The following is a 12,888-nucleotide window of genomic DNA, read 5'->3' on the forward strand; positions in this document are numbered from 1 at the left end:
TTCTCTTCTTCGGGACGGAAGAATCTTTTTTTTTCCTACTGCGTATAATTTCAAATAACGCGACGTGTCATATAGGCGTCTCTAATTGTCTCCGATCGAAGAGAGGCAATTAACGACGACGAGTAGTGGGAGAAAGGAAAGAAAAGAAAGAGAAAGAGAGTTGATTATGTTATCGGTGCAGACGCTAGATACGGCTGTTGTTTATCCATGCCACGTACAATTCGGTCGGCAAGCTTCTCTCGTTTGCGCGTATCCGGAACAAGATTTATAAGATTCTTACGTAAGAACCGCGAACGTGCGGCATTAAAATCAAAATAGATCTTGGAAGTTGTAAAATTTGATTTCTGTAAATATCAACTGTTAAGAACGTAGACAGAAGTGGATGTGCCACGCAAAGTATTGCACGAACCGTTCGTTTTTGCCGAGAGTAGTTTGCGAAAAAATAGAAAATAGAATATTTTTGCGGCTGAAACCAATGGCTGAAGATATAAGGCGTTCCGCGTTCCTCCCTCTCTCTCTCTCTCTCTCTCTCTCTCATTACAAAACACGAAGCACGGCGGAGACAGCGCGCGATCGTGCCTCGCATCCGCTACTTTGTCTCTTTTCGCGTTCGTTTATGCATCACACATCGAGTATTCGCGATCGTTTACGATCTTCGCTTTATACTTTGATGCACCGACGCGATAACGAAGCAAACGCACACGCGTCGAACGCGTGCGATGCTCGTGTACGATTAGCTCCGTTCCCGTTGACGCCTTTCACGCGCTTTAAACGCGCTTTAAAAAGAACCCCCCGCGTTAGCACGATGATAAATGAAGCGTTCCATTGTGAGAGGAGCGACGAAAGAGCACGAAAGAAACGTCTAAATTTTCCTTCGAGCTTCCGTCTACGCGTACTACTCTTGTTTAAATATTTATTAACAATAAAGGAATATCGCGATAAGGTCGATCCTCCCTATATGCATTTAATGCGCCTATCGACTGCTTCGTATCGTACGCCTTTGCCGTTTAAATGCAATGAAATTTCAACAATGAGAAATATTCCATTCGCTTCTGTCGAAAAAAAGAGAAACAAAGGAGAGAAAAAAGAAGAAGGAACGATACGATTCGGAATCACGTTTCGTGATCAAACTCGCCATGGTAACCGAGTACGCCCTTTTATTCTCTCCCCTATCGCGCTCGTATACATTTTCGTAGGGTTTCTGAGAACATGCTCGCGCTCGTTCGACGTTTCATTATAACCTGTACGTACGCACAGCAAGAGATCGCTTTTGAATCGGCTCGTCGTCGAACTTTATCGAGATGCTAAAATTTCCACGTTCCACCGGGGAGGATAGAAGAATCGCGGCGAGCATCGAAAGGAGACGACAACTGGAGGAGGAAAGAAAAAAACGAATCTTCAATCCTCGCTTCAGAAAGATCGGAGTGAGTTACGAGCTAATTCATCTTTTATCAATTTTCGTAACATTTGCCTCTTCTCGGAATACCCAAGATCGACAAGGAATTCTTGGATCGACAAGTGGAGGAGAAGAGACAGCAACGCGAGGAAGAACGCGCTAAGGAATGCCAGCTGGACGAGAATCTTGTACGCAGCAGCAAGATCGCTTTGCAATTGGAAAAGGAACAAGCGGAGGTAAGAGGTTGACCTCGTTCGACGTTACTCCTCGATCTAACGTTCTCGGTGGGTTTTGAAGTTTCCTCTTTAAAGAGGAGAATAGCTCGTACAAGTGGCTCTTACCTTTCTTCGCGTTCGTCAGGAAAAACGACGGATAAACGAAGAGATCGTGGAGTTTCGGCGACTGCACCAGAGGCGCGAGGACCGCCGGGACTACGATCTCTACGACCCGGACGCTCTGAGGACGTCGCTACCTTGTCGAGTCGGTGACGACGATCCGCGTTTGGGACTGGCCTCGGCGCAAAAGTATCTACGATTATATCGTATAGATCGTTATCGTGGCCGTTGGAACGGAATAAAACTCGCTACCTCGGAGAAAGGCGTACCTTCCTTATCTTTTATTATTCTTCTCTCTTTTCCGTATATAGATCGGCGTCGGCCGTTCCTTCGAGATTCTAAAAGCTGAAATAAAAAAGTAATCACGTGAAAAAAAGTACTCTTACGTAAACTTTCTATCGGATTCGTTCCTCACAATTGGCAAGTTGCATTCCGCGCGAGTCCCGGCAAAATACGTAGCTCAACGTGTTCGCGTTTACGCCGGCGTCGCGAGAGCGAAGGATCTTTATCGCTTTTCGCGATAAATCGCGTCGTACGAGCCGCGTTAACGGAACGTCAATTTCCCCGTTTGTTGGCCGAGGAACTAATTTGCTCGATGGTAAAGACGCGCCGGATAGGATCTTTTCAGGGCCGTTCCAAACGAGCACGTAGTACCTGTAGACGCGTACTTGTAGATTCGGAGGCGAGGATCACAACTTTCGAGAACAAGATCGGACGAGGAAGGAGGAAATGCGTTGGTGGGTCGAGAAGCAAATGAAGGAACGCGAGGCTGCGGAGAAGGAACGAAAGGATGCCGAGAAAGCGTACCAGGAAGCCGTTGTCTCGAGGGACGAACGTGCCGTGGAGTTGGAGAAGTTGGAGCGAGAATGTCGTCGAAGGTTAAACGAGGCCACCGCGAGTTTCAACAGAGCGCTGGTAGAAAACGACGATCTCTTTGATCCTTTTAAAGAAAAACGAATCGTTCGTGAAAAATAATTACCCGTTCGTCTCTCTCACGGTCGCGTCGCACCTTCGGCTCGCGGTTTATAAATATCTATCTCTTCGACGCTCGCGTTTCCCTTGATCCTCGAGTCCTCGATTCGCGTCCCCTCGAAACGTCCCGCGAGCGAAGAGGCGATTTATCGAAGCTTTCCATCGGTCGCAAGGCGGAGGAGCAGGAACACCGACGACTTTGCGAAGCCGCTCAAGACGAGGAGGACAAGAAGGCGGAAATCTACAATCACGTGACCGGAGATTTCCTGACGGAAGCCCCCGAGCAAGCGGAGAGCAGCCGTGGACCGAAGAAACCGCTCGCAACGCGTTACAAGGGCATGACGGCCGATCAACTCAAGGTCTTCAGAGACCAGCAAGCGCAACAAATGGAGGAAATCCAGGTAATAATACGAGCCACTCGATGACGCTCGCGCGCCTCCTATCCTCTCTCTCTCTCTCTCTCTCTCCTTCGAGCGTATCCGGAAATAGAAGTCTATAAATTTTCTCGACCTCCTCCTGTCTTCCCGAAGATCGCGAAATCGTCCTTACCTCGTCCTTCCTTCGTAAGCCTCGTTAACGTTGTTTTCTTCTTAGAAAATGAAATCGAATGAGAAACGAATAAACGAGGAATGGTATCGACTGATGAACGCGCACGCCGAAACTGCCGAAGCTTATCAACGTGAACTCGATCGAAAGAAGACGTAAGAAACGTTTTTCCTTTACCTTCGTCCCGTTCGCGTTTAACCGATCGTTTTTCAGGGAACTCAATAAGAAGATCGCGGAGGAAAACTTGAGACTCGCCGAGCAACAAAAGTCTTATCAGGAGTATTTGAATCGCGTCGTGTACAAGAACAAACCATCCCCTGAATATTTCTCGCAGTTCAACAAGGGAACGCGTTAGACGGAACCTTTGCCTTTATTCCGCCTTTTATTCGTCGCACTATCCTTTCCATATCGTAATAAAGCAAAATACGTACCGCAACGCAACCGATATCTCGTCTCGTGTTTTCTTCCGTTCGAACGCATTATCGTCCTAAATCCTTGACTTCACGACGAAGAGATTCGAAGAACGAGCCGAACGTTGTTTTGCGCGATTCGTTCTAGCGAAAAAAAAAGAAGGAATTCGTATTTCATCTCTTTCGTTATCTGTGTTTGTATTGTATCTGTTTGTAGAAATTTGCGTCACATATATGATTACACGAGATTCTATTAACTCATGCATACGCTTTGTTACGCCGTCAGTTTCAGGTTAACGAACAAGCAGATACGCGCGCGCGCACGCACACACACACACACTTGGAGGGAAATTAACGATAACGAGGTTAGGAAAAAAGTCAAGTTATTCGCAAATATTCGCTTGGTAAAGCGTTTGATACATTTTCCGCTTAAACAGATGCACTCTCTACGCGTGTACGTACCGCTGCGACGGTTTTGTTATGGCAAATTGTTATGTGGGAGAATTGTGACATAATCCGGGATATAAACGTATATAACGTATTCACGTGTGCCGCACGCGGTATAACTGCGTTACGTAGTCACGACGGTATAACGACGCCACGCACATACGTGAATAGGTACGTATGTGCGTGTACGTACGTGTGTACCACCGGTGCTGTCGCGTGCAGTACGAAATGGTTGCTGGGTAAACTCGACGATATAATTGATGGCAATTGAACGATTCGAAGAGAAACGCTATCCTTATCTGCTTCCTATATTATCGCCGCTTATTAGCAACGCGCAAACGTCGTTATCTCTTTCAACGAGTCGCATTCGACAAATTCTTTGTCCGATTCGTATCATTTGCACTCGCGAAATACGAAATCAAAAGAAACGGATAGAAAATTTCGTGACGAAAGGAGTTAGGAAAGTGTCACGGAGAGACGAATGCGATTCGTGATTCTTTTGTCCACGTATGTATCTACGTACATCATCGGTCTCTTCCATTTGACGAACTCGATAGGCAAATTCGAGTTATGTTTCTTCTCGAGACTCGTACTTGACTAAAACTACGTACCTCTTTCCACGTCCAAATCGTCCATTGTTTTTCCCTTTTTTTCTATTCGTCCGAAGAAACGAAACGTTCCGATCGATTTCGAAATTTCATATCGCCAGGTTTGATGCACGCGCGTCGTATACATGCGTCGCACGTTCCATGCACACGTTCGATCGATAAAAAAGATGTGGCTGGTACGGTCGGTAAAGGAGTTTTGTTGTGTTTACAAAAGCGGACGTTCGCGTTTTCTCGCTGCACGACTTTTCGTTCCGATCGTGTTTGGGTATCGAGTGAGAGCGGATGTAACGAGATGCTTTCCTCGTAATAAAAATTCCTTTTCGAGTCATCGCACGAGTTAATATGATCGATTCCGAACTAGAAAATATATCGAAACACGGGTAAGTTTTAAGGTTACGCGACTGAGATATATCGATGTTCTTACACATGTACTTGTTATCTAAATTTGTCGTCTTTCTTCATTCTTTTTGATTTTCTTTAACAGCGATAGTAATCGCGATAAAAATTCACTTTTACAAGAGTACGATGAAGTGGTAGAAACTCTTAAAAAAGACTTGACCATGTGCAAGGTAAGTTTTGCCGATATCCTTTGTTAAAACTAAGATTTGTTATGGAATAAAAATCTGACAAAAAATGTTAAACAAAACCCTTTTGTAGACGGAACAAAATAAGATCAGGTCCGCGCTGGAAGCTCTACGAAACGACAGTAGAGATACCGGTGACCTGGTTAAGGATCATTTTTCTCGGGTTCATGTAGAAACGTGTAGCAGCGAGAGCATACATAATAAGGAACTTATAATGAATCTGCAAGAACGCCTAGCAGTTTTACAAATGGAAAAAGATTCGGTCTTTCAACTATGGCAAATCGCGTTAAAAACCGTAGGTGCTCTGGAAGAAGAATTGAAGAGTTTTAGGAGCGACGGTAAAAGTTCCAAATTGTACGAAGAGCATATCGATAACGTCAAGGAGACCTATTCCGAAGCTATCAAAGCGTTGGAAGGCAAGTTATTGCAAGCGAGAGAAAATTTTTTAAAACAGCAAGCGTTGTGGGAAACTAGCAAAGATAAGATAGAGGACTTGCTCAAAGAAAAAACTGATGTTACAAGAAAATACGAAGCTTTACAAAAAGATACTCTGGAGAAAGGTGCGTTGAAGCATTAATCATATTTTTTATCTATTACCGTAGTTACGCATCGTACGTGTTTCTTATTTAAGATAGGAATAGTATGCGGATGGTCGAAACGTTGAAGACCGAATTAGCTGCTGCAAAAGCGGATACCCAAAGGGCAGTGCATTTAAAAGAAGAGTTGGAGAGTAAATTGAACGAAGCTATGAAGTTTACTGCATCTTTGATTGCCAGAAACGAAGAAACAAAAAATAAAATGTCCGAGGCTTTGGAGTTGGTAGAAATTGCGGTAAGAGAAAAAGATCTGATATCGCAAAGAGAAGCACACGTATCGGAGGAAAAAGGTAGACTCGAGCTTCGATTGTCGAAAATAACCGAAGAACATACCGTCATGTTACAAGAGGAGATAACGAAAATAAAGGACGGTTACGAAAGAAGCGGAAAAAAATATACGTCCGAAATCAAGGAGCTTAAAGCAGAATTACGACAAAAAACGGTGCTATTAGATAACGTACAAAAAGATTATAGAGTTTCTCAGGAAGAACTTGAAAAGGTACGTCAGAATTCTGAGGACGTATTGCAAAAGTCGAGAACGAAAATATTGGACTTTGAACAAAAACTACACTGCGTGGAACGACAACTCCGAGACAGCGATGACACGCAGAGAAAAAAGTATAACGCGGAGATCGGGCATTTAGAATCCAAAGTAATTGAATTGGAAGAAAAGTTAAATGCCGCTAATGATAAATTAAGAAAAATGCAACAAGAGAATCGCGATAGCATGGAACATCAGGTAAAGCGAGCTAACGAAAAAACAAAAAACGTAATAGAGCAGTGCAATGACTTAGAGAAACGTTTGGCTAGATCTTTGGAAGATAGAGAAAATTTTCAAAGAGAAATTAAACGCTTAGAAACGACTTTTGATCGTGAAATGCAAAAACGGGAGTATGAAAAACATGCTCTTGAAAATAAAATTCACGATTTAGAACTCAATTTTCAAAAAGCAACTTGTTTGACACAGGACGGGCCATGTACGAACGTACTTGCAACTCAGATACATACCGTGGAAAGGGAAACGAAAAAGCTCGGTTCGCCCGTAACGTAAGCATCGACCGATAAATCTTTTTTAATTTCATCGTCGATTTCACATGCTGGGCGTGCATTTCTTTCAGGATAGAGAACAAGGAACATTGTTGTCGCCTGCTCCTATTGGAACAGACGAACAAAGCGCAGGAACGATACGATAGAAAGATAAAAGAATTGTCGCATCACGTGGAGGTTCATCAGAAACTTAGCAAAAAGTAATCCAAATGGTTTTTTCTTTCCTCCTCTTTTCTTTCTTTTTCGATTCGAGGAAACTTCTCGTATCTTTAATCTCGATTTCTTCTTTTTTCGATTGTTCAAGGTGGAAGGAAGAAGCCAAGTCAATGACAACAAAGTTTCAAGAAAAGTCTAAGGAACACAGAGCTAAGATAAATGCGCTGAGAAAGGAGAACGAGGAATTGAATAAACAATTGTTTTCGTGTCGGCAAGAACTTACTAAACATAAAATACAGAGTGTTCCGAGGTATGTTAAAATATTTATTTCATTATGTATCATATTAGGGATATAGATTTTCTTTGCGTATTAAGTATCTTTGTGTATATTTTAGATGCAGCGAAGGAAATAAAGTCAGGTGACATTATAATGTCACGCTCATAGGATTAATATCACATCTTGGCTTCTGTAAATATCGCAAAATACGGCGGATTTATCTATTTTGGAAATATATGTTCATACAGGAAATATAACTATATCTTAAATATGATTCCTACCTGATAAAATATTAAAAAATGTTATTCTTTGGACGCGATACAGGCTGTAAACAGACTGGGAAACCAATACAAGGTTTCCTGTTCTCCTTGTTCGTCCAACCAAGCCAATCCTTCCTTCACCATGTGATCCAATGCCTTCTGAGCCCGCTCTCTTTCCCATCTTAATTCGTTTTCTAACATAGACCTCGAAACGTGCGCATTTCCAGATAAGCTAGCTTGCTGCAGCACAGCGGTATGATCCATACTTAATTCACCTGGAACAGACTGGACTAGATGTTTTCCTCTACCTATTGGAACTATCGCGAATCCATTTCCAAAAATTTTCAATTTTTTAGACGCTGCCAACAGATCTTCGTTAGTTATCTCTTGATGTTCTTTACGACGACCTCTGGCTTGTACCAAACGTGTTCTTAATTCGTCCAAAGATATAAGGCCGCCGTTTTTGTAATTGGTAGCCATACATACTTCCACGATCTGTACCGCGAGTTCGTAGTAAAAGTCACCAATTCCTAACACCGACCAGAAACCTTTTCCGGATGCTAATGGATCTACACCTATGGAGGCACACATCTCGGTGAATTGACGCCGAAACTGTGCATTCTTTTTAATCTCGTTTTTGTGCTTTGTTGCAAACTCCTCTAAATTAACGCGAAACGTTTCCATTTGTTTGGTCATTTGTTCAAATTGATTCTCTTGTATCTCTGTACCTTTATCCTTGTATTTTTCTTGCTCGAGTTTCTGTTTATGAATTGCGCCAATTCCTGCCTTTCTCCTCATATTTCGATCCTTCGAAGGTACAGATATTAAATTGAATTCGTAACAGGTGTATTAGAATGATCGAGTGTTTTGCTGCGATAACTGATGATTAATTTCACAGAGTAATTTGAAATTTAAACTACTTGCTCGATAAAAGTAACCTATCAATCGTACGATCGTTTTGTAATTAAATCGGCGGTGCGTACGAACGCGCAGGGAAATTATTTACTCGGTTCGATACTGTTAAGAGGATTCTATATACCGTAACATTTTCTTAATATTCAAAAGAATTAATATTATTTACGCATTTCCAATTTTCTGTCACTCTTGTCAAGCATGTCGCTTCAAATACGCTCCGAGTACAACGCTAGATGTCATTCGGCTAAACATATCAAAATTTAAACATGGCGTCCGCAATGGAAATCGACGACGAAGAAAGTGATTTACCTACTTCGAGTAGCGGTAAAGGAGAAAAAAAGCGTTTCGAAGTGAAGAAGGTTCGTAACGTAGTAAAGCAAAAAATATAAGTTTTATATTTATCTATTTTTATTCATCACGAATATACGATGCCAAGTTTATAACCTTGTTTTTGCCGTCTCATTATAACGCACGTTTGTTTGTTTCAGTGGAATGCCGTAGCACTTTGGGCTTGGGGTATGTATTCCATCTAGCGATATTGCTAAATGCCAAAACAATGTAAACAATCAAGCGTATTCCGAAAGATGCCGTATTTAATAACATTGGTATAATTGTAACCTCATTGTATTCCAGATATCGTGGTGGACAATTGCGCTATTTGCCGAAATCATATAATGGATTTGTGTATAGAATGCCAGGCTAATCAAGCCTCTGCTACTAGCGACGAATGTACAGTAGCCTGGGGTGTGTGTAACGTAAGTTTTAGAGCGCTCTATATAGATTTTATCTAGGCAAATTTCTATCACATATTTTGCATTTAATAAGTACAGAATGATATATCTATAGTCTATATTTGTGGTTTTACATTGACATTACCTTCTTTTTCCTTAATAAGTCCTTAATATAGCTTTGCATTTTGTTGCACAGCATGCGTTCCATTTCCATTGCATCTCTCGGTGGTTGAAGACTCGACAAGTTTGCCCTCTTGATAATCGTGAATGGGAATTTCAAAAGTAAGTATCGTATTAAGAAATGCTACAACGCGCAAGCTTCTTATAGCTTTGAAAATGCTCGTGCGTTCTCCTTAAAAGCACATTGAATGTCTTTGTCGAAGATGACGACGTTCGTTAATATATAGGAATTCTTTCTAACTGGTTTGTAAACTTTTCTTTTTATTTTCTCAACAGATACGGTCATTAGCCAGGTGTGTTCCACAGCCACAATTATCAGAACTCGTGGGAATTCTAAAACCGACACAAGTATAAGATAACATATAAGACGCGTGGACATGAAAAACGACTCTCGTGATAAGATAATAAAGGTAATATCAATGGAAAGAAAAAAGCGATGATGTTAAATTTAATGATTACTGATTGTCATATATACGAAGTAAGGGAGTACGAATAGGATCTTTAATTCGATATTTTATGTGATGGTATAAAGTATAATTGTAAGCTTTGGAATAAATAAGAGTCTATAAAATAGAATTTACATTATACTTTGACGTAAAAAGTTCGTTATACCTCTTGTGGAAGTCACGCATTTTGTCGAAAGAAAATTGAATGACTTCGTTGTCGTTAAATATACACCATGTGTGTGTGTGTGAGAGAGAGAGAGTATATATACACATATATATGTGTATATATATATATATATATATATATATATATATATATATATAATTTATACTATATATTAGCCGATTCAGCTATATCATTTGCAAAATGAAAGCGACTCTTTTGCGGTGGCTGCGAATACTCGCAACCTTTTTACTCGCAAGTCTTTTTACCGAAGCTACGGATGATCCGATTATCCGCAAGATTCTCCCGAGCAAAAGTTTCGTCCTGTCGTCTCGAATCCCAATCTGTCTTATTCGAAAAGCGAGATAGAACGACGCAATGCGAGACGTTTCTTTCGATTTTCGACGTTTTTAAATGTTAGTTTAAAAGAAAAAAGTTTTGTCGTTGATCTATTATGACATTGATAAATGTGCTAAATGATAGATAATTCAAAGTACGTTCGCTTGAATAAAATTTCTGATAGTAATAAAAGAGAAATTAATTTATCGACTGTCTAATTGGCAATTCGCCAGTTATCTTGGTTGGCGAGTAGCTCTTTTGTACAAGGAAAAATACGATTGTTCAATAAAGCTTATCTAACATTATCGCAGGTTTAACGTCTTTTCTGTCGGCAATGACGATATATTTCCAATCACGGATATTCTTCCTATATCCCAAAGAGACGTCTTCGTTGAATGAGGTTCGAGCTTGTAGGAGGCAACGTATCTTCTTGATCACGAATAGCCGGCCTTTGTACGAGCGACGCGGTTCCTGACGTCATGTGGAGGCCGATCGATCGCTTCAAGATCATCTCGAATACCTTTTCCAGTCGCGACGCATTGAAGAAGAAGCATCGGGCAATACTTGTCAGGCCGCAAAACGAGAACTCGACGAGCTGGCTTCTAATCCGGGCATACAGCGAAAATTACATTCGCGAACGTCGACCGACTTTTACGATGGCCCTGAGAAATAGCATCGACGAATGCGCGACGCTCACGAAGAATTCTTTTTCCCCTTTCCTTTTTTTTCCCGTTTAATCGCGGCTACCTGTATGTGTCGCAGGGATCTATATAGGACCTGTATTTCCCTCATTAAGGAGGCGACCCTTTCACGGTATATTAAGTAGTAATATAGAAATTCTTTTTTCTTCTCTTTTTTATTCTCGCGTCCAAATACGTAAGAACGTAAAATAATTGGGGAAAATTTGCAAGCTCGCGAGTCGTACTAGGCGGAAAATAGGACGCCTATAGGACGCCCGTGGGGGGTAAAAAAGAAAAAAGAAGGTTTTTGGATAAATTCGTAAGACGCTCGGTAGCCCGTGGAACGACGTTGATTTTTAGGGTAGCTTCCCCCTTCCTGGAGAATTTCGTTTCGCGACACTCTCAGGTGCGTACCCACTGGAAATATTTACCTGAGCCCGAGAGATGGAATATAAATACGATTTTCGTCGTCCTTGTCGAACGAAACGAAAGGATGCTCGGTTATCGGGCGGAGAGGAGACGGGGGCAATGGAGGCGATGGGAGAGAGGAAAAGCGAGAGTCGCGAAGCCCTCATTTCCTCCGGAAACAGAGGTTCTCTCAACCCCCACAATGGTCTGGCGTCCCGCCTCGTCTCACCCTTCTCGTCTGCTCGCCCGATGGCGGCAAAGGCCAATCGAATTAAATACGTTCTCAAGAATCGACCGATCGACCATCTCCCTTCTTTCCATTCCGACGTTATTCGCGAGACGAGCATCCTTCGAGTCCCCGTGGCTCCTCTTTAACGTTCGCTCGAAGCACTTCAAACTTTGCCGTTCCGTCAAGAATGCGCTTAATAATCGGCATTAACTGAAAACGTCGGAGCTCGTCCGGGCTATTAGGTATATTTCGTTACGAATCTTATTTTCCGTCGTGTCTACGTTCGACTTTTAAAAGGGAACTAAGGCTGATATTTACGTTTTAATGCGGAAACCGTTAAACGTTCGGAGTCTTCGACCCGGTTGATCGTCGCGGTCGAGTGCTTAACGTATTATTTAAAAAAGTTCTTGTCTAGACCATCCATTATCCGTAGTACCGATAAATCCGGCGGGCGTTCGAGATCCCGCTGTTTGGCGGATATATCAGGGTTTCCTCGGTTCCTCGCCGTTGTTCCTTTTATCCGTTCTCTTTTCCATACACCTGGAATCGGCGTAGGTTGTCGGCAGGAGAACTCGGGAGGGTGTCTCGGTACACCGATAAATCGTGAGATTTCTCGGTGCGAACGGTCGAAGGGCGGTTTGTCGACCCGCTTTCGCCAACGTCAAACATATAAAACGTCCGGGAAATCAAGGAAATCCTTCTCGAAGGAGCTTTGCATCGGAGAAAAAGGAAATAATTTTTAACGACAGAGTACGAATGCTTTTTCGCCAGACGTTATTCCACTACGGTGGATTGCATTTAAGGTTCGAGAGAGAATTTCTCGAAGATCAAAATGAGAAAACATTATGAAAAGTTTTGAAAGAAGCACGAAGAGATTCGCGCGAAAACGGCGATAAAACAATCGCGACGATGGCGGTAATGGCGATAGTTCGCGGAGTTTAGTGGTAACGGGACTACGATAAATTCTCGTTAGATGCGAGTGGAAGAGGGAAAGAAAGAAAAAGAAAGAAAAGATATGGGGAAAGAATGGGGACTCTCGAACGACCAGTCGGCCCTCTTACCTCGTCGCTTTTCGAGTTCTTTAGCGGACCACTAACGAATTCGAACGATTTCCGACTTTTTCTCGGACACCTACTCTTCGACGTCCTTCGTTTTCTTCGAAC

The 12,888-nt window shown here is 42.2% G+C and overlaps 4 protein-coding genes across 5 annotated transcripts; 3 read left to right on the forward strand and 1 right to left on the reverse strand.

The window, feature by feature from the left end:
* The first annotated feature begins 789 nt into the window (after positions 1-789).
* Positions 790-3,914, forward strand: LOC122636057 (RIB43A-like with coiled-coils protein 2). The gene is made up of 7 exons (XM_043826903.1): positions 790-1,424; positions 1,492-1,632; positions 1,757-1,920; positions 2,406-2,646; positions 2,877-3,104; positions 3,298-3,404; positions 3,463-3,914. The coding sequence occupies exons 1-7, from the start codon at positions 1,302-1,304 to the stop codon at positions 3,602-3,604; spliced, it is 1,146 nt and encodes a 381-aa protein (XP_043682838.1). The 5' UTR covers positions 790-1,301; the 3' UTR covers positions 3,605-3,914.
* A 711-nt stretch (positions 3,915-4,625) lies between these two features.
* LOC122636056 (sodium channel and clathrin linker 1-like) lies at positions 4,626-7,626 on the forward strand. Of its 2 annotated transcripts, XM_043826902.1 has the most exons (8): positions 4,626-5,094; positions 5,199-5,283; positions 5,372-5,858; positions 5,930-6,633; positions 6,862-6,941; positions 7,013-7,141; positions 7,246-7,407; positions 7,493-7,626. In XM_043826902.1, the coding sequence occupies exons 1-8, from the start codon at positions 5,057-5,059 to the stop codon at positions 7,518-7,520; spliced, it is 1,713 nt and encodes a 570-aa protein (XP_043682837.1). In that variant the 5' UTR covers positions 4,626-5,056; the 3' UTR covers positions 7,521-7,626. The 2 variants fall into 2 exon arrangements, with proteins under 2 accessions (XP_043682837.1, XP_043682836.1); XM_043826901.1 differs by having other exon boundaries at positions 5,930-6,941.
* On the reverse strand, positions 7,401-8,441 carry LOC122636058 (vacuolar-sorting protein SNF8). Its single transcript, XM_043826904.1, has 2 exons — positions 7,656-8,441; positions 7,401-7,564 (listed from the first exon to the last, which is right to left on the reverse strand). The coding sequence occupies exon 1, from the start codon at positions 8,430-8,432 to the stop codon at positions 7,677-7,679; it is 756 nt and encodes a 251-aa protein (XP_043682839.1). The 5' UTR covers positions 8,433-8,441; the 3' UTR covers positions 7,401-7,564; positions 7,656-7,676.
* Positions 8,442-8,767: 326 nt separating this feature from the next.
* On the forward strand, positions 8,768-10,036 carry LOC122636059 (RING-box protein 1A). Its single transcript, XM_043826905.1, has 5 exons — positions 8,768-8,908; positions 9,038-9,065; positions 9,183-9,304; positions 9,477-9,562; positions 9,737-10,036. Exons 1-5 carry the CDS (start codon positions 8,816-8,818, stop codon positions 9,747-9,749), a joined length of 342 nt encoding a protein of 113 aa, XP_043682840.1. The 5' UTR covers positions 8,768-8,815; the 3' UTR covers positions 9,750-10,036.
* Positions 10,037-12,888: the final 2,852 nt, after the last annotated feature.

Source organism: Vespula pensylvanica, chromosome 20, assembly GCF_014466175.1.
Source record: "Vespula pensylvanica isolate Volc-1 chromosome 20, ASM1446617v1, whole genome shotgun sequence".
NCBI lineage: Eukaryota > Metazoa > Arthropoda > Insecta > Hymenoptera > Vespidae > Vespula > Vespula pensylvanica.